Consider the following 20,693-nt stretch of genomic DNA (forward strand, 5'->3'; position numbering starts at 1 on the left):
TCTGGAACTGAACCCACAATGTCTGAGGTACGCCTATATTTAATGAATGAGTACCTAGTTTCAACAAATATTACCATTTTGTCATATTTTCCTTCTCTACCCTTCTATTCGGAATGATGTTTCTCGGGGGGTGGGGGGAGAGGAACCTTCACCTATATAGTAAATTAACCGCATCTGAATCAAAGACTAGCAGATGTCATTCCTTTCATGTAAGCAGGTCCTCTCTCCTAAACTACACGGTATGCCATGTACTGTTTAGAAATGTTTGGGTGTAACTACACATTTTGTAAAGAACAAGTACTTAAAATACTTATCTGCATTTTTGGTGCCTAGAACAGATCCAAGTTAGGCATTTAACAGATATTTGGTAAATTAACAAATAAATCTGCCACCATTTTATCCAAAGACCAAAAATTCCTCCAAAACACATATGAAACGTTTGGCCTTTTAAGTACCAATCATAAAACAAACATCATCTTGTTAAATGAACTGGCAGCAAAAAAAAAAAAAAAAAAAAAAAGGACCATCTTCTCTCTGTAATTCTTTATTAAAAATACTGCTGTACACGTAGAGACTGAAAACAGGATTAAAGATGAATAACCCATATTGGGATCATGACATTAGAACTTAACATACTGGTGCTTTTCAGGGAAGTTGTTGACATCCAAATTACAGAACCAAGGTCAAAAGCAAAATACAAAGGTACCCTCAAAAATATTTACAATGAAGTAAATACATTAACAGATTTTAAAATAGGTAACAAAAAACTGAAATGACCAACGTTACATGATTTCAAGGGTTGTCCGTTCTGTGCTTGTATCTGTCGTAACAGGAAGGTGTGCAAGTTTATATCCTTAATTTGAGTACTTTCAGATATTAAAATCTTCCTATGAATTAAAAAGACTAACTTTTAGACAACCTGTTAAATGGAATTACACTATGGAAAAGAGGGCTCCCCCAAAAAACACCTAAGCAGAACTAAGAGTTCTATTGAAAACCATTCCCAATAAAAACTAAATGAAAAATAAATATAAAACAAAGCTTAAAAAAAATAACGTATTACCTGACACCAACTGTTTTCTGGCTGACAATATTTACTCATGAAAACATATCAGCTGTCTACCTTTTTATTCAAACCAAGTCCTGAGGTTACTAGGGGCTGAAGCAAGCTAGCATTTATGATGCAAACACTCTTGGGGTTGTGATTTGAACCGGCCTCGCAGAGGGAAGTTTGCTGGTCTACACAGAATGAGAAAATCAAGCCCTATTTTACCCCTGCCCTTCCTTAGCTTTTGCAAAACATTGGTCCACAAATTAAATTTTCAAAAAGTTCCCAGACCCTGAAACTAAAATAGATGATCCCCTTTCATTTTCAAAGAAAACAATATTGGAAAAAATCTCCAGCCCGCTTATAAATTAAGCATTTCATATTTCTTCTAGAATACAAGTAGTTCTTTTTTGTACAAAAGAATTACAATATGATTTGTCAAAAAACATATAAAAAGACAGCTGCTCTTTGTCAAATACATGAGCTAATAATGATAAAAGACTTTTGCATGTTAATGTCTCCAAGTTCCTGTTCCTTTTACATAAAAAAAGAACATTATGGTGGCAAATGTTAATTATCCTTTGAATATTGAGCATTATGTTCTTTTAAAATCCATCCTGATCAAATGCAATAACTGATTTTCTTTTTAACTCAACAACTGATGCTACCAGACGTGGACTCAAACACACTTGTTAAAACATGTAAAGCGTGTCTCTAGTCTTCAAAGATTTTGGGTGAAGAGGTGCTTTTTCTTGATGCAAATCTCAAGGCAGAGAAAATCATTTTAAAGCTTATAAAAAGTGGACAGAGAAATATTAAAAACTTCTCTGAAAACTACAAATATGTATAGTTATTAAAATTGAAGACTGTGACATCAGTTGCAAGTGCTCGGAAGTCTTTCCTGACCTTCTGAGTTTCCACATTTTCTTCATAGTTGCATGGTGAGCACCCAGTGCTAGCAAGACATTCAGTGCTGGGAAAGGAGATAGAGTCTTCATTACTGTTTTTTATGAAAGAAAATTCCTATGTATTTGGCAGTCTTCAGTATCAAAGTATAGGTATTTCATTAACTAGAAATTCCATGAATACCCAAGTTTGGCGACAACTGCACGTCCAAATGTTAAGAAAGTTAAGAGGAGGAAAATTCCAGACTTTTGAGACTGACTTATTCAGGAATATCCCACATAGTTATTATCAAAAGCACTATTACTTTGGGCTAAGCAGTGACTGCAAAGGCACAGCAGATTGTTTTCCCTCCAGATTCAGGCTGTAAAACTTCAGAAAGCTCCTGATGCCAGACCACCGCTGTGTTTAGTTCGTCTTCTGAACAGTGTCTCTGTATCTGTATCCAGTGTAAAGTACCATAATAAAGCTGTGGTTCAAAGAACAGAACTTTATACAAAAAAGCAAACTGGGAAAAACCTAAAGCAATATACTCCTGAACTTCAGGCCTTTAACACAATTTCTTAATTTTTTTCTGTTAAAAAATGGCATAAATGTAAATGTATCTGATTAGCAGGGAAACGCCTTTTTAAAAAAAGGCTCTGGTTGAATTTGGAGCAAAGAGCTCTGTGTGCTCCTTCAGTTCCTGTTTGTCTAACCCTCATTCAGAAAGGACTTAAATCAACTAATAGGGGAATTCACACCCAACAAGTCACTGAAATTTTTGTGTGTTCTTAAAAACAAAACAAAAAACACACACAAAAAAATCTCAAGCTGAACTAACAGTGGGTGGCATACAGAGCTTGCATACAATACTCTTACAAGAATTATGCACTATACGGTACTTCCATGAAATCATTTACCTGGTCCCTTATGTTATTCAGGGCAACCCATCCCCAAAAGAGCAAATTCTGCAACCCTCAGTGACAAAAATGCTGCCCAGCATTGTTTCCCAAAAACCTCCTTGCAAATCGTTTCCCTTAATAAGTATACAATGTGGCAAAAGTTCAAAGATCAGAAAAAAGTCTTTAAAAAATTAAAATTAGTGCATATGCAAGTGGAAAAAACAAAAGCTGGAACATCATTCCCCTAACGGTGCTCCTTAATCTAAAATAAACTCTTCACAGGTGTGGCCCACCGGCAGCCACAGCTCAAGGATAAGTGAAACATTCTTCCTTTCAAGTAACAGCGCACCTGACCCAAGTGCAAGCAGCTCTGCTCATCTTCTGCTTGTTTCCCAAACGCGAAATGAGATGATGAGAACAGTTCAGCTGTAGTGCAATTTGCTATTGGTTAATAAGCTCCTCGGCCATATCCCGCCTGTTTTTTTTTTTTAAGCAAATACTACAACTGACCATTTGCAGCTGCAATCAGTTCTTGAAAAGTATTTTCAAAGCATCGCTTTAAGTCACTGTAAGTCACCACAAGTACACTCTTCTCATCTCTGGAAATGAGGCTTATTTTTTCTGGCACGCCAGCATCTAACTGAAACAGACAGAAACACAACATATGAAGTCCAAGCCTATTTTAGGACAACACTTGCAACAGTGATATATGAAATATTTTTTAAAATGTTGTCACATTCCCCTCTAGATATCCATAAATATTTTACATCACTAATCACTATGCACACACTTTTCAACTCAGATGCGTTTTTAAAAAACACTGTCCTAGGGGCTTCCCTGGTGGCACAGTGGATGAGAATCCGCCTGCCAGTGCAGGGGACACGGGTTCCAGCCCTGGTCCGGGAAGATCCCACGTGCCGCAGAGCAACTAAGTCCGTGCACCACAACTACTGAGCCTGCACGCCTAGAGCCCGCGAGCCACAACTACCGAAGCCCGTGCGCCTGGAGCCCGTGCTCCGCTACAAGAGAAGCCACCGCAATGAGAAGCCCCCGCTCGACACAGAACATTGCCCTAGGGGCTTCCCTGGTGGTCCAGTGGTTAAGACTCTGCACTCCCACTGCAGGGGGCGTGGGTTCGACCCCTGGGTGGGGTATTAAGATCCCACATGCAGCGTGGCGTGGCCAAAAAATAAATAAAACACATGCAAAAGTCATTTTTTAAAAAATTAAAGAAACATTGCCCTATGTTGCTGCCTATCTTATTTTAAAACTTTATTATTTTTATTTTTATTGGCGTATAGTTGCTTTACAATGTTGTGTTAGTTTCTGCTGTACAACAAAGTGAATCAGCTTTATGTATACATATATCCCCATATCCCCTCCCTTTTGGACCCCCCTCCCACCCCTCTAGGTCGTCTCAGCGCTGAGCTGAGCTCCCTGTGCTATGCAGCAGGCTCTCATTAGCTATCTATTTTACGCATGGTAGTGTGAATATGTCAATCCTAATCTCCCAATTCATCTATCTGTCACGTTTAACATTTGTGTATATTATATTCCATCCAGTTGATACTCCATAATTCAATTATTCCCCCAATATCTTCCAACTCCTTGGTATCGTGAACTACAGTGCAATGAACATATTTGGCTAATTTTTTTCTTCTATAGAATTACTTCTCTAGGAGAAACACTTAAAAGTATAAATACTGAATCAACAAGTATGGGTAATTTTATAGCTTAATACATACAGCCAAATTGCTTCCCAATGGACACAGACCACCACGGATTTATGAGTTGTACCAGTTTACCAGTAACTCCATATCAAGTGAGTGCCTCGCTATTTTAATTTACATTTTTCATTAATGTTACCAAATGTTTTCATACATTTACTTTTGTTATTTCCACCTGTGTGAATGCCGGTATATAATCTTTATCAAATCCTTATCTATCAGGATTTGGCAATAATATTTTAATGAGGTCTTTATAAAACATAAGTATGAATCCTGAGTCCATCTAATAACTTTTCGTTAGGATTTTCACTTTACTTTTGTTAGTTTTCAATGTACATATTTCCTTCTTTTTTCAATAATTCATTAAAATACGTTTAAAACTAATTCTGAAGGCAAAACCTTTCAAATCATTTTACCATCTAATTTCTGTCATCATTTCCACCAAAATAATCTATGTAAAAATTTAATTTTTTTTTTCTTTTTTCTTTTTGCAGTACGCGGGCCTCTCACCGCTGCGGCCTCTCCCGTTGCGGAGCACAGGCTCCGGACGTGCAGGCCCAGCGGCCATGGCTCACGGGCCCAGCCGCTCCGCAGCACGTGGGATCTTCCCGGACCGGGGCACGAACCCGCGTGCCCTGCATCGGCAGGCGGACTCCAAACCATTGCGCCACCAGGGAAGCCCAAAAATTTAATTTTTATATCATCAACATGGCCATCCATCTCTCTTAATTTATTATACGCTTTCCAAACTTAAAAAATTGTCACATATTCAGATTTGGGATAAATTTTATTTACTCCTATTTTATGAAATGAAACAGAATTTTCTTAGAATTTTCAGTTATCCTAATATTCATTAAATAATCTTCATTTAAGATGTCTGTCCATGGCTTATTTCCACAGGATCCACCTGTCAGTGTTTATTCTAGTTCTACATATTTTTAATTACTGGTGCTTTGATACTATGGATACTGTTTTCTAAAATCTGGTAGAATTATTCTCCACTCGTTGCTCTTACGAAAAATGTTTTCCCCTTAAGGGAAAAGGGCAAATGAATATACAAATTGTACCAGGTTAGCTCAATGATAACATAGTCTTGTTCTGTCTTATTGACAATACTCTCTAAATTACAGAGTTTTAAGGAGATTCAAACACGGCAAAGTAGTGCTTAAAAATAAAACACCACCGTGTTTTACCTGAAGGGTTAGCACACTGTACGCCAACAGCTCTAAATCATGTGCCACCGTAGGTATTTTCTCCTCCAGTCCTTGTAATTTAGGGACAGTTTAGACCAGGGGTCAGCAAAAGTTTTCTATAAAGGGCCAGATAGTAAGTGTTCTAAATTTCAGGGCCATATATCAACACAAGCCTCTGTCTCATACTCTTCTTAGCTGGTTTTGTTTTTACGATCCTTTAAAAATGTAAAAACTATTCTTAGCTTGTAGGCTGTACAAAAACAGGCACAAGGATTTGGCTCACAGGCCAGTCTGCCAACCCCGGATTTAGATATAAACCTACACACAAAGGCTAGGATATACTTCTGGAGACCATTCTCTCTGTAATTCCAAGTAATTCGTAAGGAAAATGCACTCCTCCCTCCCTCCATAAATCGCACCTCTCCTGGCCCTTTCAAAAACACAAAGCTCACCTCTCAAAATTATGATACATCTCTACCTGCTTACTTCATCTAATTACTTCTAATTCTCCATTTATCACAGCTGGGTCTAGTGATATGCCCAGTACTGCGTTTTCACTATTATTAACACTTGATTAACACCCACAGCTGAGAGCACATGAACTAAGGACATGCAGGACTCACAATGACTGAGAAGAAAGGAATTCAACTTCTAAAAAATATTCAAACACAAAATACTGCTTTGTTTGTTATAACAAACTACACTTGGTAAATAAAAGAGAGTGGGGCGGGGGTGTGGGAGGCAGTCCTTCTGTGACATTTTATCACAGCAGGAGCCACAATGAAGAATTCTTAAATTATTCATGTAGGCGTTAAAAAAAATCCTCCCTGGGGCTTCCCTGGTGGCGCAGTGGTTAAGAATCCGCCTGCCAATGCAGGGGACACGGGTTCGAGCCCTGGTCTGGGAGGATCCCACATGTCGCAGAGCAACTAGGCCCGTGAGCCACAACTACTGAGCCTGCGCGTCTGGAGCCCGTGCTCCGCAACAAGAGGCCGTGATAGTGAGAGGCCCGCGCACCGCGATGAAGAGTGGCCCCCACTTGCCGCAACTGGAGAAAGCCCGCGCACAGAAACGAAGACCCAACACAGCAAAAATAAATAAATTAATAAACTCCTACCCCCAACATCTAAAAAAAAAACCCTCCCATTCTACAAATTGTTATTAAGTAGGTACACCTAATAATTATTAATAAAATGTCTTGTATACCATAGCAGACTACATCTTAATTTCTTAAGTCTCTTAGTATTTGTAGGAGATGCAGCTCTATAAATTGTAGATAACAGCACTGTGATCTTAGAAGCCCAGATACAAATTACCTTGTTAAGACAAGAAATGATATGACTGAGGTCAATCCAAGGAGCGCCCGCTTCTGTCACCTGATGAAAAAGATGATCCCTAAAGAGTTTCAACAGATAACGGTCTCCAGTCTCCGACCAGGTAGGATCCTTCTGAAACCTGGGGGAAGGTAATATTTCACCTCAGTAACTCATGCTGTATACCACAGGGCTATATGTTTATACTTCAGACTCAAAACTAGTTGAATTTTATTGTTTTCTACAATAAATCAGAAAGTAGGGTTTGTGGGTAGTTTTTTTAATCAAATTTTATGTCCAGATTGCCCATCGGTTTTTAAAAACTAATCTCACTGAACATGAAAGTATATGAATACCACCTGCCACTTCTCAAGGCAATCACCCCCCTTACACACTCCTATTTTATAATCACTTCCTTCTTTAGGGCCCTACCGTTAGATAAAATGGGGAAGAAAGCAAATGTCTTCAGATATCTTTAGAAATAGGTTGAAAGAGATTATCCTTTTCCTCCTCCACCCTTAGGTCATACGATAGAGAGAGGTGGTCAGACAGGTGTTCTGCTTTACTGGGAGCATAAAACAGGGAAATGCTTACGGAGCAAAAAGGGGGTAGATTCTGGTTTCCTACCATCATGTGATGATGTGAAAGTGAGCTGCTAAGAACTGGAAAACTGACCAGATGATCACTGCTAAGTTTTCAGTGACCCATGGAACTTACAGGCTAGTGGGGAAAACAGACATTCAAATAGTAATTGCTTATTTAGAGAATGCTATTAAGAAGAAGGGATATGGTATAGAACAGAAACATGAATTCACCTGGGAAAGCAAGGAAGGCTTTCTAGGGAAGGAGTGGATGCTCTTCCCAAAGGAAGAGTGCCCTTTAGTCAGAGGTATGAGGTTTTGCAAAGGACAGAGCAAGGAGCACTTAAGAAACTTAGGAAAGGTCAGTGTAGCTGGATGGGGTTGGGGGAGACAAGAGAAGAGAAGAGAGGGAGCAGAACTGGAGGGGTACAGAGTAAGGACAAGGAGGGGTGAAAAGCCAGGCAAAGACAGCACTAGAGGCGAGGAGGACAGTAAAAGGAAAGAAACACATTTGAAGCAAGGATAAAAAGGGAGAGGTCAGACCATGCAGCCTTAGATCACATTTAAAAATTAGATCTGCATTCTGAGAACAAGGAGGGGTAAGCCCACCACAGTCATGTATCTGGGTTCATACAACAAACGGAAGGTGGGAGATTCTTTTCTGCAGAAGCTGACCTACCCAAGGGAAATACTGACATTTGGAAGTCTACCAACAACAAACAAAAACCATACGTAACAACATCACGCTGCTTTATCACACAGTCTATTATATAATCCCTGCCTCCACAAGGAACTTCCCCCAGCTTTTAAGGATGTCATTTTCAATATGAATGAACAGCCAAGGATCAGAAATCCTTTGCAGAATAAAAGAAAACAAAGCAAACTGTTCTTTTTTCTATGAGATATTGCAGGGAACAGAATAAAAGTTAAATAAATTTAAAAAACCCACTCACTAAAAATCTATAATTGACAGTCTCAGAGAAAAGGAATTAAATGCTATAAGACAGAAACATTTAGAAAGCAGAGAGCAGAAAGTTGTTGAAAATTTTAAAAATGATAGCAGAAATTCAAAAATTCAAAGGATTAGGAAAAAACCCTTTAATTTTAGACAAAATTAAGTTGAGATTATTGCCTAGAAAGTAAAACAAAAAGATACAATATAGAAAATAGAAGAGAATATTAGAAAATCAATTGCAAAGGCCTAAGAGCTAAGCAATGGGAGTTCCAGAAAGAGAGAAGAAAAGTTTTCAAAGAAACAATAAGACAACTTCCGAGAACTCAAAGACATAAATTCCCAAGATTAAAATGCCCACCTGTTGATTCACCAGAATGAATCAAAAACCCACACACACCACAGCACATCGTTGTGAATTTCTGCACATCAGTGATTTAAAAAAAAAAAAAAATCCTAAAAGCATGGAGAGTGGAGAAGGATTTGGAAAGAAAATGGCTTTGAGTCTGTCTGGAAAAGACAATGGAGCGACGCTTCAAATTCTGAAAGAAAACTATCATTACTATTACTTAACTACGTACTAGAGGTACTAGCTAACACAATCACTCAAGAGAAATCAAAAGTATAGAAATTAGAAGGGAGGAAACATACTGTCATTATGTGAAGACACAATTATATGCCTGGGAAACCCAAAAGAATTTACTGAGAAACTACCCAAACACTAATGTACCAAGGTTCAAAATTTATAGGAATCAATCATTTTCACATACAACGATAACAAGGAGTCTACGAAGACAGAATGGGGGGAAATTCCCATTTATAATAGCAACAAGAAAAAATACCTAAGAACAAACTTAGTGTGCTATAACTATATGAAGAACAATGGAAACACTGGAGAACACTAAAGCACACATCAGCAATACGACGACATGTCATCATCTTGGTTAAGATAACTCCACATCTAAAAACACAAATGCTCCTTAAGTTTACTAATAAACTTAATAAATATACCATCAGGTTTAAAAAAATTTTTTTAACTAAACAAGCTGATTCTAGAATTTATACAGATAATTTAAGTTTTAGGAAAACAACAAAAAACAATAAAATGGAGATAAGAAAGAGCTAACACTACTAGATTTTAAAATGTCAATCATGATGGTGTGAAAGAGGTGCTGCCTTAATAAACCAGTGGAAAAAGCTAGACTAGTCCATAAACAGCTTCTGGACCACTGGGTAGTCGTCTGGGGGTGGGGGGAGTTGGATTCGTACCTTACATCCTATATAAATTCTGAATACATAAAAAACTTTAACAGGAAAAAATTGAAACCTTAAGTGTTCTAGAAGGAACTACAAGATTATCCCTTCACAATCTTAGAGTAGAAATGCCTTCTAACTTTCTTACTATGACTCAAAATCCAAAAGTACAAAAGAAGTTTGATCAGTTAGACTACCATAAAAATGCCTACATGTGAAAAGATTAAGCAGTCAAAAGAAAAATGACAAACTTCAAAGAAAATGATCACAAAGGGTAAATCTCTCTGGCTCCTGTACATCAAGATGTCAGACAATCCAACTGAAAACAAAAATGCGCAAAGGATCTGGAGAGACAGAAAAGGAAATATAAATGAATCAAAAAGATAGGCAACATGCTCATTATGAGTAAATACCAAAAACACCTGCACTGAGATTTAATTTCTCATCTATCAGGCTGTCAAAAATTGAAATTTTTTTTTTTTTTTTTTTTTCGCGGTACGCGGGCCTCTCACTGCTGTGGCCTCTCCCGTTGCGGAGCACAGGCTCCGGACGCGCAGGCTCAGCGGCCATAGATCACGGGCCCAGCCGCTCCGCGGCATGTGGGATCTTCCCGGATCGGGGCACGAACCCATGTCCCCTGCATCGGCAGGCGGACTCTCAACCACTGCGCCACCAGGGAAGCCCCAAAAATCGAAATTTTGAAAGAAGTGTTGTTGGTGAAAGACTCTCATGCACTGTGCCTGGTAAACCCGTCTAAGGGCCATCATTACAGTCACAAATTACAACGGGTGCTGACCTAACGATCACAGTCGAACTCGTATTTGTGCACACACTAAATTAAGTATGTGTAGGTCAGTCCCTGCAGAATTGCTTATACTAGCAAGAGGCTGAAAACAACTCAAATGCCCATCAATAAGGAACTGGAGAAATAAATTACAGTGTACCTACAGGACGGACTATTACATGGCCATAAATTATGAGGAAGCACAGCACAGTGGTTAACAGCATGGACTCTGGGACCACCATTCTGTCTGGATTCGAATCCTGACTCATATGTGACCTTGAACAAGGTTTTTAACCTCTCCATGCCTCAGCTTCTGGGTTAAAAGGGAATACTAACAGTACCCAGCACCACAGGGCTGTTAGGAGGATTAAGTTAGGTCATATTTGTTAACTATTGAGAATAGCGTTAGGCATACACTAAACACATCTAAAGAGAAAGATTTCCAAAATATATTGTTATGAGAGAAGAGCAACAAACAGAACACTAAACATGGTTTACAATTTGTAGATATTTAGAAGTGGGGGGAGAGGGATGATAAGAATATACAGTTGTAACTCGGGAAATATGTGCAAGAGACTAATAAAAGACTGGTGGGAGGAACTGGGGAGACTGGGGGTGTCAGGTATGAAAGAGAGATTTTTTATTTTTCACTGCAAACCCTTTTCTACTTTTTAATAAATTGGTTCATATAAAATCTATTCAAAAGATTTAATTAATAAAAAGAATTTTCTGAGGACAATCTGGAATTATATGCCCAATCATACTATCAATAAAGTATAAAAGTAGAATAAAGATATTTTCAGACTTTCAAAGACTCAAAAAACTCACCTTTCTCAGGAAGCTACTGAAGGCTGTGCTTCAGTAAATCAAAAGAATAAACCAAGGAAAAAAGCAAGAAACAGGGCAAGCAACACAAAGGGAGAGACAATGAGAACAGCACAGGGAAGCTCAGGTTCTAAAGTGAGAGTGTGAGCAGGCCTGAAGCCAAGGAGCCCAGAGAGTAAAGGGCAGAGGCTCCAGGTGCAATTTCTCTAAGGGGAGGGAAAAAAGGGAACTGACAGGTTACCTATTTTTGACCATATGGAAAGGTATTTTAGAACTCTGGCAGAGAGTCTGGAATGAACTAGTGGTAAATATTTTTTCACTTCTTTAGTTTTCTATATAAGACAATAATTAACATCAGGAAAACAAAAATCTAAAAACAAAATACAAAAGAAAGGAAATACGGTCATGATTTACTATGCAAGGCAGCTACGAACAATATTTACCTTGTTCTAACAATGCCAACACTGAATAAAGATTTATCTCAAAATTCATGGGTTAAGCGGTACCATGTGTGTGTACTTAGTTAAGGGAAGGGGGTGTGAGAGAGAAAGCCTCATCTTCCACAGGACAAAGTCATTAGCTGAGTTACAAATTGAAGAAAAATTTAAACACTGAAGGAAAAATCAAGGATCAGCACTCTAAGCATTATACTTTTTTAAATAAAAGAGATAAATGCCAGAAAGAAGCAGCTAAAAGTCTTTTTTAAATGGTTCAACATATAGTCATGTTCTCTTCATTCAGAAAAATCATCAGGGAAAATGCTAACTGAATCTTTTAACTTTGAAGAAAGCTAAGGGAACTTAAATTTTGTGGTCAAAACGTTCTCCCAAGCAATGATATTTACCTGTCACCTATCTCTATTAACAGAGGTAACAATCCTGAAATGCAACTTATGCTACAGTCTCAACAGCTGCACTACTGTTCTACCTGTCTTGGACAGGTATAACGCACAAACACCAAACTTGCTTCTTTCTTGAACATATGGTTAACTTACAAACAAGGCAGAACTAAACAAATAATGTAAGATGGTGATGCTATTCCAATGTCACTGATACGACAGCTATAAATAATGCACTTTAGCAGAAGAACGGCTAGAAACATCTGAAGTATCTAATCTGACCAAGGTAACCTGAACTGAACAGGCTTCAGAAAGGAGACAGGGAAGAGGCAGTACTGACAGGCAGAAAATGCACCCTCGTACGCAAACCACAACAGAGATTTCTAACACAGTGTATTTTCTGTTCGCATGTGTGTGTGTGTGAAATCCCTAAGGACAACCACAACGTACGCTGTGGTTAAAAAACCACACCCTAATGGCTAACAATAGGCTTAAGGTCACTTTACATGAGAATTTTTCTTTTTCCAGATAAAACCAGTAAGAATAAGGTATACTCATTCTTGTTACGCCAAATAGTGCCCTTGATCGAAAACACATTGTAAAATACTGTAAATCCTTACTCCGGCCTCTCATTGATTGTTCCCAATTTTGCTAGAAGCCTAAACAGTCTTCCATTTTGAACCTCCTATAAAACATTTTAAAAAGAGAGAGAATATTAATGTTCCAGCTAACTGAATATAAAAGCAAAAGTTTACAAAACTGGTATCCTGTACCAATATTACCTTTAAACAATAAATCTTAATATCCCCACCTTCTGGTTATACTTTTGAATACAACATGTCCATTTCATTCAATAGTAATACTCAAGAAGATTATGCAGCTGTCCATTTTTTTCTTTTTTAAAAATTTTATTGGATTATAATTGATTTACAATGTTGTGATAGTTTCAGGTGCACAGCAAAGTGATTCAGTTATACATACACATATATTCACTCTTTTTCAGATTCTTTTCTCATACAGGTTATCACAGAATATGGAGCAGAGTTCCCTGGCTATACAGTAGGTCCCTGTTGGTTATCTATCTTATATATATATATATAGTAGTGTGTGTATGGTAATCACAAGCTTGTGATTTATTCCTTGCCCCCTACAGCTGTCCATTTTTAAGAATTATTAAAGTAATTCACATTAAAAAAAAAAATCAAGATTGTGTCTCATGACTGTAGCAAAGCCGCAAACAAAAAAGAACAAAGCAAATGCCCAGAGGACCTAAGAAATCAAAATACGGAACACTAAGTTTGGACAAAAATATCTGCAAACAATCTTAGCCAGCTGTGTACTATATTCAGCACAGTAATTACTCTGTTTTATATCTATTGATACACACAGATGCAGGTGTGTACACACTCCTTTAACTACACACTTTACCTTTGCAAGGTCTTCCTCTATGACATCATTTCTCATTTGAGCAGCATCCAATTGAGTATAAAATCGAGCACCAATCATGGGCATGATGTCATTTACACTTCGCATCCTGTTTTGGTCAGTCAACAAATATCTAACCAAAATAGAGAAGGATCACTTGAATGCCAACCACGCAATTCACAAAACAACACAACCCCCAAGCACACGGGCACTGCTGCCGCCAGCATGTTAGTGTGCACAACTTCGGAAAAAATTTTTTCATGCAAGTCGAGTTCATTTTTAAAGCTTAGTAGTTATATTTCTTTTCTCTGGAAAACTTTAAGAGCCAATGGAAAAAACTGTAAAAATGTCTCTTTCTCTAAATGTTTTACTATTATGAAAATGAGAAAGGAAAGCTGGGTAGAGTTAGACTTACCATATTTCCATTCTCAAACCCTTCTTTACAATAGTGGGAGATGAAAAGATTGTTACAAATATTTTTGGAGGGGTGAAATGGGGGTGATTGTAGATGGGGAAATTTTTCCATTGCTCTTCAAAAATAGTTTTTGAAACTAAAACTAGGTCTTCTATTTTGATACGTTAAATAAGCCTCAGCTTTTTAGGAAGCTGTCTCCTGCTCTGTGACCTCATTTACCACCTGTCATGGTATATTTATTTCTGAGAAATCTTCATGCACTAACACACATCAGAAAAGACTGAATCAATTTCTTCTATCATTATAACTAAAGCAGAAAAATATTACACGTTTCAAAAGGCCACCTGTCAGAATACAATGATTATCAATCATCTCTTACTATTTATTCTGACAGGTAAGCCATGTCCTAACCATTCTCATCAAAGCAGCCTCCTAATCTTTCACTCTCTGCTTATAATTCGACCTTATTTTCTCCATAGGACTTATCACTATCTGCAAACATCTTACTTGTTTATATGTTTATTAAGTCTTCCCCATTATAATGGGTGGAAGCTCCAGAAGATGGGGAATTTTGTTCATCTTATTCAGAAGTGTCTTCAACATCTGACATATAGTAGGCATTCTTTTGTTGAATAAAGGAACAGTTATAAACTCATGTGGATAATCTATGTCTTGGCTATTCATCTGTAATTACTGACATATTTGTATCTATGTATAGTATATGTATACTAACTATGTATAAGCTATGTGACTTTTGGCAAGTTACTTTACATCTTCAAGCCTCAGTTTTGACATCTCTAAAACGGAGCTAATAATGGTACCTAATTTATAGGGTTATTGGGAGAATTAGGTGAATTAATTCATATCAATCAGTTCAAAAGTGCATGATACATAGTTTACTACTCTGTATATTTTAGTTATTGGTTAGTATGGAAGTATGACCTTTTTGTTTATTCATTTTTTATTAAGGAACATTTCGTAACATTTGTAGAAGGAAAGAGAATTATATGATGAATCCTCATGAACCCATTACCCAGTTTCAATAATCATTAACTTATGGCCAATTTATTATATTTATATCCTTTACTCTCACTTTTTTAAAAAAGGAAAATCATAACTTGATATTGTTTAAGACATCCTAGGTATTGTAAGCTACAGCTAGAAATCACTGCTGTGAAAATATATGAAACAAATATTTTTATTTAAAAGAGAAATCAACTTATTTGATTATTAAAAGGAACCAGGTAACCACTGGCTTCCAGTGCTCTGTCACCAGCAGGACACTTATGCCAGCGTAACAAAGCACAGGTGGGCAGCCCCATCCTCCATCCCTCAATTCCATACCACAGGGCTAGTCCAAAAAGAAACTGGATCATCCAGGGTTACACAGAAAGATCAGAAGGAACAGCTGGAAGCTAAAAGAGACTGAAAAGGATCAATAAGCTCTAATTGCTTCTAGAACATCATAGAAAAAAATTTCAAAAGAGACTTCCTAGCATCTGTTCTCTTGAATAACTTATAATAAGGGTTATGGTTGCCCATCCCCTGGAATCCCCGATGTCAGACCCATCTTAGACTGTTGTGACTGCAGTCCACAGTGGGCTTCTCTTAAGCCAAGATCATTTCAGACCTATGCTCAAGGATTCCCTGGAGTATGAAGACACAGGAGGAGAAAGAAGCATAGGGACCTCACACACGTGCCTTCTGGAACAGGTGTCTGGGCCACACAGCACATGACCGGGCTGCAGGTGAGGTTACTTATGACAGCTTTTACAAAGACACTGGTCTCTCTGGAGAGCAGCACTAATAGGACTTTCTGAGATGATGCGTATGTTCTACGTCCACGCTGTCCAGTATATTAGCCAGAAGCTACATGCGGCTTCTGAGCTCTTGAAATGTGGCCGGTGCAACTGAGGAACTGAATTTTAAATTTTATTTAATTTTAATTCATTTAAACTTAAAAGGTCATATGTAGCTCATAGATACCAATGCAGCTTTACAGGGTCTAGCCTTTCGCCAAATGTTTACAACATCAATAACTAATTTAAACACACTGGTTTATGAATTTACACTTGATCTTAGCCAAAAGGCCGAGAAGTGATGGTTTATGAATTTACTCCAAGAAATACATACTTAGCAATAAAAACAAAGAAATTAAAAGTTGTTTAATTATGTTTTGCCTGATTTTAAATAGTGGAAACTAAAATAAAATCACTGTTAAAAGGCCCTCATGAAAAATCTGTCTTATCTCATATGATTATTATATTAAAACTTACAAAATCAGATTCTTCAGATCAGAGGAGTAGTTGATTGTCACCAGTTCCATGGCTTTCTGTAAATTCTCTCGCTGAATTCCTGCCAAAGAGTTGCAAGCCAAAGCCAACACAACTTTTCCTAATGATATCAGATCTGCTTGCTGACATGAAAGAATAAATATAACTTTTAATTTTTCTTTTATAGGTACAAATTTAATACACTGACACTACTGCCTGCATGGAAAAAGCATCTTTACAAAGAAGCTGAAGAACTCAGCACAAGGGTCCCAGGTATTGGAGCTTATCAGTCACCTGGGAGCTTATTAACAAGACCATTTCTGAGCTGCTCCACCCCAGATTCTCATTCAGGAGGTATGGGAACAGGCCCAACATTTTTAAAGCACCCAGGTAATTCTAATGAAGGTAGTTCTGGGGGATACTTTAAGAAACATTACCTGAAGCAATTCACATGCCAACTGCAGAACTGCTGCTTTAAATTTTTTTTCTAAATTTTTATATTTAAATAGAGCTGATATCCTTACTATTACAAGAAATCTGAGGTTGGTTACCATATAGTTAGTTGCTTTACAGTGATCACTCACGATAGGCACTTTTCTCATTTTCCATGATGCACAAAATATAGTGAGAGTTCATTTGAAGAAAAGTAATTCCCTTATTCCAAACACAGCAGCAGCATTACCTGATTTCAGAGTAGGTTCCCTAGACACTGACAATGTTGCAAACCCCCATGACATTCCATCTGCCGTTGTTTCCAAACAGACCGTTTTGTACTATAAAAGATCTTTGAGCTCTGTAACCACCTGATTTCCTACCTTTTTTTTTTTTTTTTAAAAGATTTCCCACTCTGAGGCTTTCCTTCAAAAGGAATTTTTAAAAGACAGCTGGCTGAATTGAGGTAAGCTCTCTACCACCTATTAAAACTCCAGGAAACAGAACGGTCACCCCAGGTGGCCCTGCTTGGCAGGTGAACTATTAATGATCACATGCCTAGGAGACAATGGAGTAGTTCAGAGTTCAATGAAATCATCTGAAGTCATTTTTACAGAAAACTTACATAAATCTTCACAATCTGAGATCTCATCTGAATTATTGGATACATGTTTATTTATGGAATATTGGTTTAGTATAGGAGTTTTCAAACCTAGTTTTACATTAAAATTCACCTGAGAAGCTCAAAAAACAAACAAAAAATCATCCAGTGGCTATCCCTTCATCCTCTTCTGGTGTTATTAGTCTGGGGCAAGATATACATATTGGTATTTTTCAAACCTTCATAAGAGATTCAGATATGCAGCCAGGGTTGAGAATCACTGGTTTCGTGGAAGTTTATAAATGGTGTATTTGCAAAATCAGGTGAGTATTTCAAGGCAATCACTAATGAAACTTTAGGACTATACAGCTATCCTTAACAACATTCTACCCAAATAGTAAAGAATAAAAGGAAAACAAACTCCATTATTAAGATAACATTAAACAGTTCAAATTTAAAACTTTATCCAAATCTAGCACATATGAATCTGACGCTGAGCCTGAGATCCTATAATCAGCGGAACAACTGATTAGACAAACAGCTTTGAATCTATCAGGAAAAGAGATGCCAAGGATTCATGCCAGAGAAACTTTGAAACTTCATTAGTGGCAGAGTTAGGGGCCCAGGCTGGCAGGGGGGAAGGTGACAAGGAGAGGGGCGCGAATACTGTGGCATTTCTGTTCTCCGGATGGCTCTGCCGTGACTGAATTCAGGAAGGGTTCCTCACGGTCATTCTCAAGATCAAGGAAAACATTCACAGTTATATTAATGAAATCCTAAAAATGCTGATCGAGAGAAATCAGTACACGTAAAAGCTAACTGTAAATTTCTACAAGTGTTTCAGTCCAATGTCATCAGCAAAGTTAAGCTTGTTATTGTTTAAGTATTTCAGCAGCATGTAGCAACACACAGCTTCCCAACCCTCAAACAGTAAAATCTTCAGTTTAGCTTCACCCTGAATTGATGCTGTAACTAAACCTCCCACCTAGAACATTCCGTTATTCCCTGTTATGAGATAGGAAAACCAAAGTGCAAGACAGCTGAAGGACTGTTATGGGTATAAAAAATAAGGCCATCTGATTCTGAGTGTAAACGCCACCTTTCTGAAGCTGACTCAAGGTGGGAATACCCACCTTTAGAAATAGAGTATACATGTCTCATAATCCAGACTAAATTAGAACTGATCTTTTTAAATAAAAGAGGTTAAGGAAGTCCTGCTTAATTAAGAGAGTTTAACATCGTAAAAACTCAGTAACTCTCCTTTCCTTATTTCCCAGCTAAATAATTTTCCATTTGTTATTTTGCTTCTTACCTCCATCTGGCTTTGCCCCCCATTTGTTGAATTCTGGAGGTTTTCCCCCCAACTCATTTTCAGTTTCTTCCTGACTCTTGACTTCTTGATTTTTCTCTGATTCTATCTATGGCTCTATTTATGTCCATTTTACTGAAAGTCAGTCTCTATTCACGTGTCTGAAACAGACTATGAAAAATAGACTACAAGAAACAATGCACTCCTTTCTCATGTACCCTCTTCTCTGTGAAATCACAATCCCCCGTTTGGGACTACCTTTAATTCTCTCCTTTACCTTACTATATAAGCTATATGGAAAATCTACACATATATACCCACTCCAAAAAAAAAAAAAAAAGGAAAGAAAAGAAAACCTGATACAACTTTTACCGCTGAAAAATAAAGGGAGGGTGACAACTGGTTGAAAGTAGCCCAAGTTTATGAATGAAGGCAGTTCCTAACTTACCAAGTTGCCCCAAATCCTTACTTTAAAGTTATTTGTTTTGAAACTCTGGGATTATTTTTTCTTATGAAGAGTTGTTTTTCAAGGTAACTAACTACACAACCCATAATATAACTCCAATAACGGACATTTGCAAATAAAAAATGGAAAACAACACTGATGTGATACTCACAGAAAAACAAAATCAAACTAGTCTTATCTTATACAAGTAATTAAAAAGAAAAAGGAACTATTCAGAATAGAAAAGACTGAAGAGATACCGTGAGACTGCACGTAAAAAACAAAACTGGAAACATGGGGTTTCCAAATACTTGCAATAGAGGTTGATGGCACTGGTTCTAAATAATGTCTGATTTCTCTTTAAAAGTTTAATATTATTTTCCTGGATATATAAAGATCACTAGTATTTTAACAGTCAATAACCAGTCACTTTCAGGAGCACAAAGATTATGAAGAAAAATTTTCAGAGCCAATTAGTTAGGCACTAAGTATAAGACAGAAGATAAGCAGGAAAACAGCTAAGAAACAACCAACCTGGATAAGAAAGAGGGAGCAAATTCCCTTCTGCAGAAGAAAGCTGCTAGGGCTGGGGGCTGGGGGCTGGGAGGGTGGGTAGCCAGTTTCTTCCATGGAGATCCCACTAGATGGCGCTACCAACCAGAACAGCTTGGCTGCTGCTGGGGGTAGGTGGGCACCAGCAGAGGGGAAGAAGCTGGGTAAAGGCTGCATACAACTGAATGTGATGAGTGGCTCTAAGTCTGGGGACTGCACTGTCCACGGTCCAGTAGCAAAGGAAGAGGTTTATGCATGAATCAACTGTAATACTAAAAACTACCTGGACTCTACTTCTCCTTCTGGCCTTTCCTTTTGTTCTGAAATTCTGTCTCATAAAGTGAACTTAAATCTTTCAAAGATTTCAAGAAAAGAGAATGAAATGAGAAGGACAGTGGGAAGGGAAGGTATTCTCCTCCTTGCTTCTCCATGTAAACAAGAGATTCTGCCTTACATCAAACCTCTGTAAGTTAATACATGTTCAGAAACAACAAAGATTTCTTACATGAAAGAAACTAACATTGTCTTAAAATGACAACTGCATACCCTCCAAAAAATATGAATACAAACTGAATGATACGAAGTATTTACTTTAAATAGCTACATTACTTGCACAGGGTAATCAAAGCAAAAGCAACTACACTTAATGCTCCTTGCAGAGGTAGGTTCTTACTCTGCTACACATTGTGTTAATCAAGAAATAAAAACTAAATAGCTAAGAACAAAATGGGACCTAAGTCCACAATATTATGATGAAGTCAGACTATAACCAAATTCTAATAATGTACAAGAAGTGAGTGATAGGCTTTGGTTAAGCAAAAGAAAAAAATCATTTAGAAAACAGCAATACAAAAATTTTCCTTTGAAAATAAAAATTTTGGATTGATAGTGGGACAACTATTCTAAAAGTAAAAATAACAGGTGTGATTTTAACACACT

At 37.5% G+C, this 20,693-nt stretch overlaps 1 protein-coding gene and 1 non-coding gene across 12 annotated transcripts in view; both read right to left on the minus strand.

Annotated features, from left to right (window-relative positions):
* Positions 1-528: 528 nt before the first annotated feature.
* PAN3 (poly(A) specific ribonuclease subunit PAN3) overlaps positions 529-20,693 on the minus strand; it is a 117,863-nt gene continuing 97,698 nt past the window's right edge. For 6 of the 11 annotated variants that reach the window (XM_027116607.1, XM_027116601.1, XM_027116605.1 and 3 more), the window contains 6 exons: positions 16,419-16,558; positions 13,731-13,860; positions 12,923-12,987; positions 7,072-7,210; positions 3,346-3,475; positions 529-2,420 (listed from right to left, as the gene is read on the minus strand). In XM_027116607.1, coding sequence (XP_026972408.1) covers positions 2,326-2,420; positions 3,346-3,475; positions 7,072-7,210; positions 12,923-12,987; positions 13,731-13,860; positions 16,419-16,558 — 699 coding nt within the window. In that variant the 3' untranslated portion in view covers positions 529-2,325. Of the gene's footprint in view, positions 3,476-7,071; positions 7,211-12,922; positions 12,988-13,730; positions 13,861-15,486; positions 15,568-16,418; positions 16,559-20,693 lie in introns of those variants that run through there. The other 5 variants (XM_027116603.1, XM_027116602.1, XM_027116606.1 and 2 more) reach the window with 3 other exon arrangements.
* Positions 16,055-16,244, minus strand: LOC113625875 (U2 spliceosomal RNA). Its single transcript, XR_003434922.1, has one exon. It is a non-coding gene; the product is annotated as a U2 spliceosomal RNA (small nuclear RNA).

The sequence above is a fragment of the Aethalodelphis obliquidens genome, unplaced genomic scaffold (assembly GCF_003676395.1).
Source record: "Aethalodelphis obliquidens isolate GAN/ISIS:26980383/991018 unplaced genomic scaffold, ASM367639v1 scaffold16, whole genome shotgun sequence".
NCBI classification, from domain to species: Eukaryota; Metazoa; Chordata; class Mammalia; order Artiodactyla; family Delphinidae; genus Aethalodelphis; species Aethalodelphis obliquidens.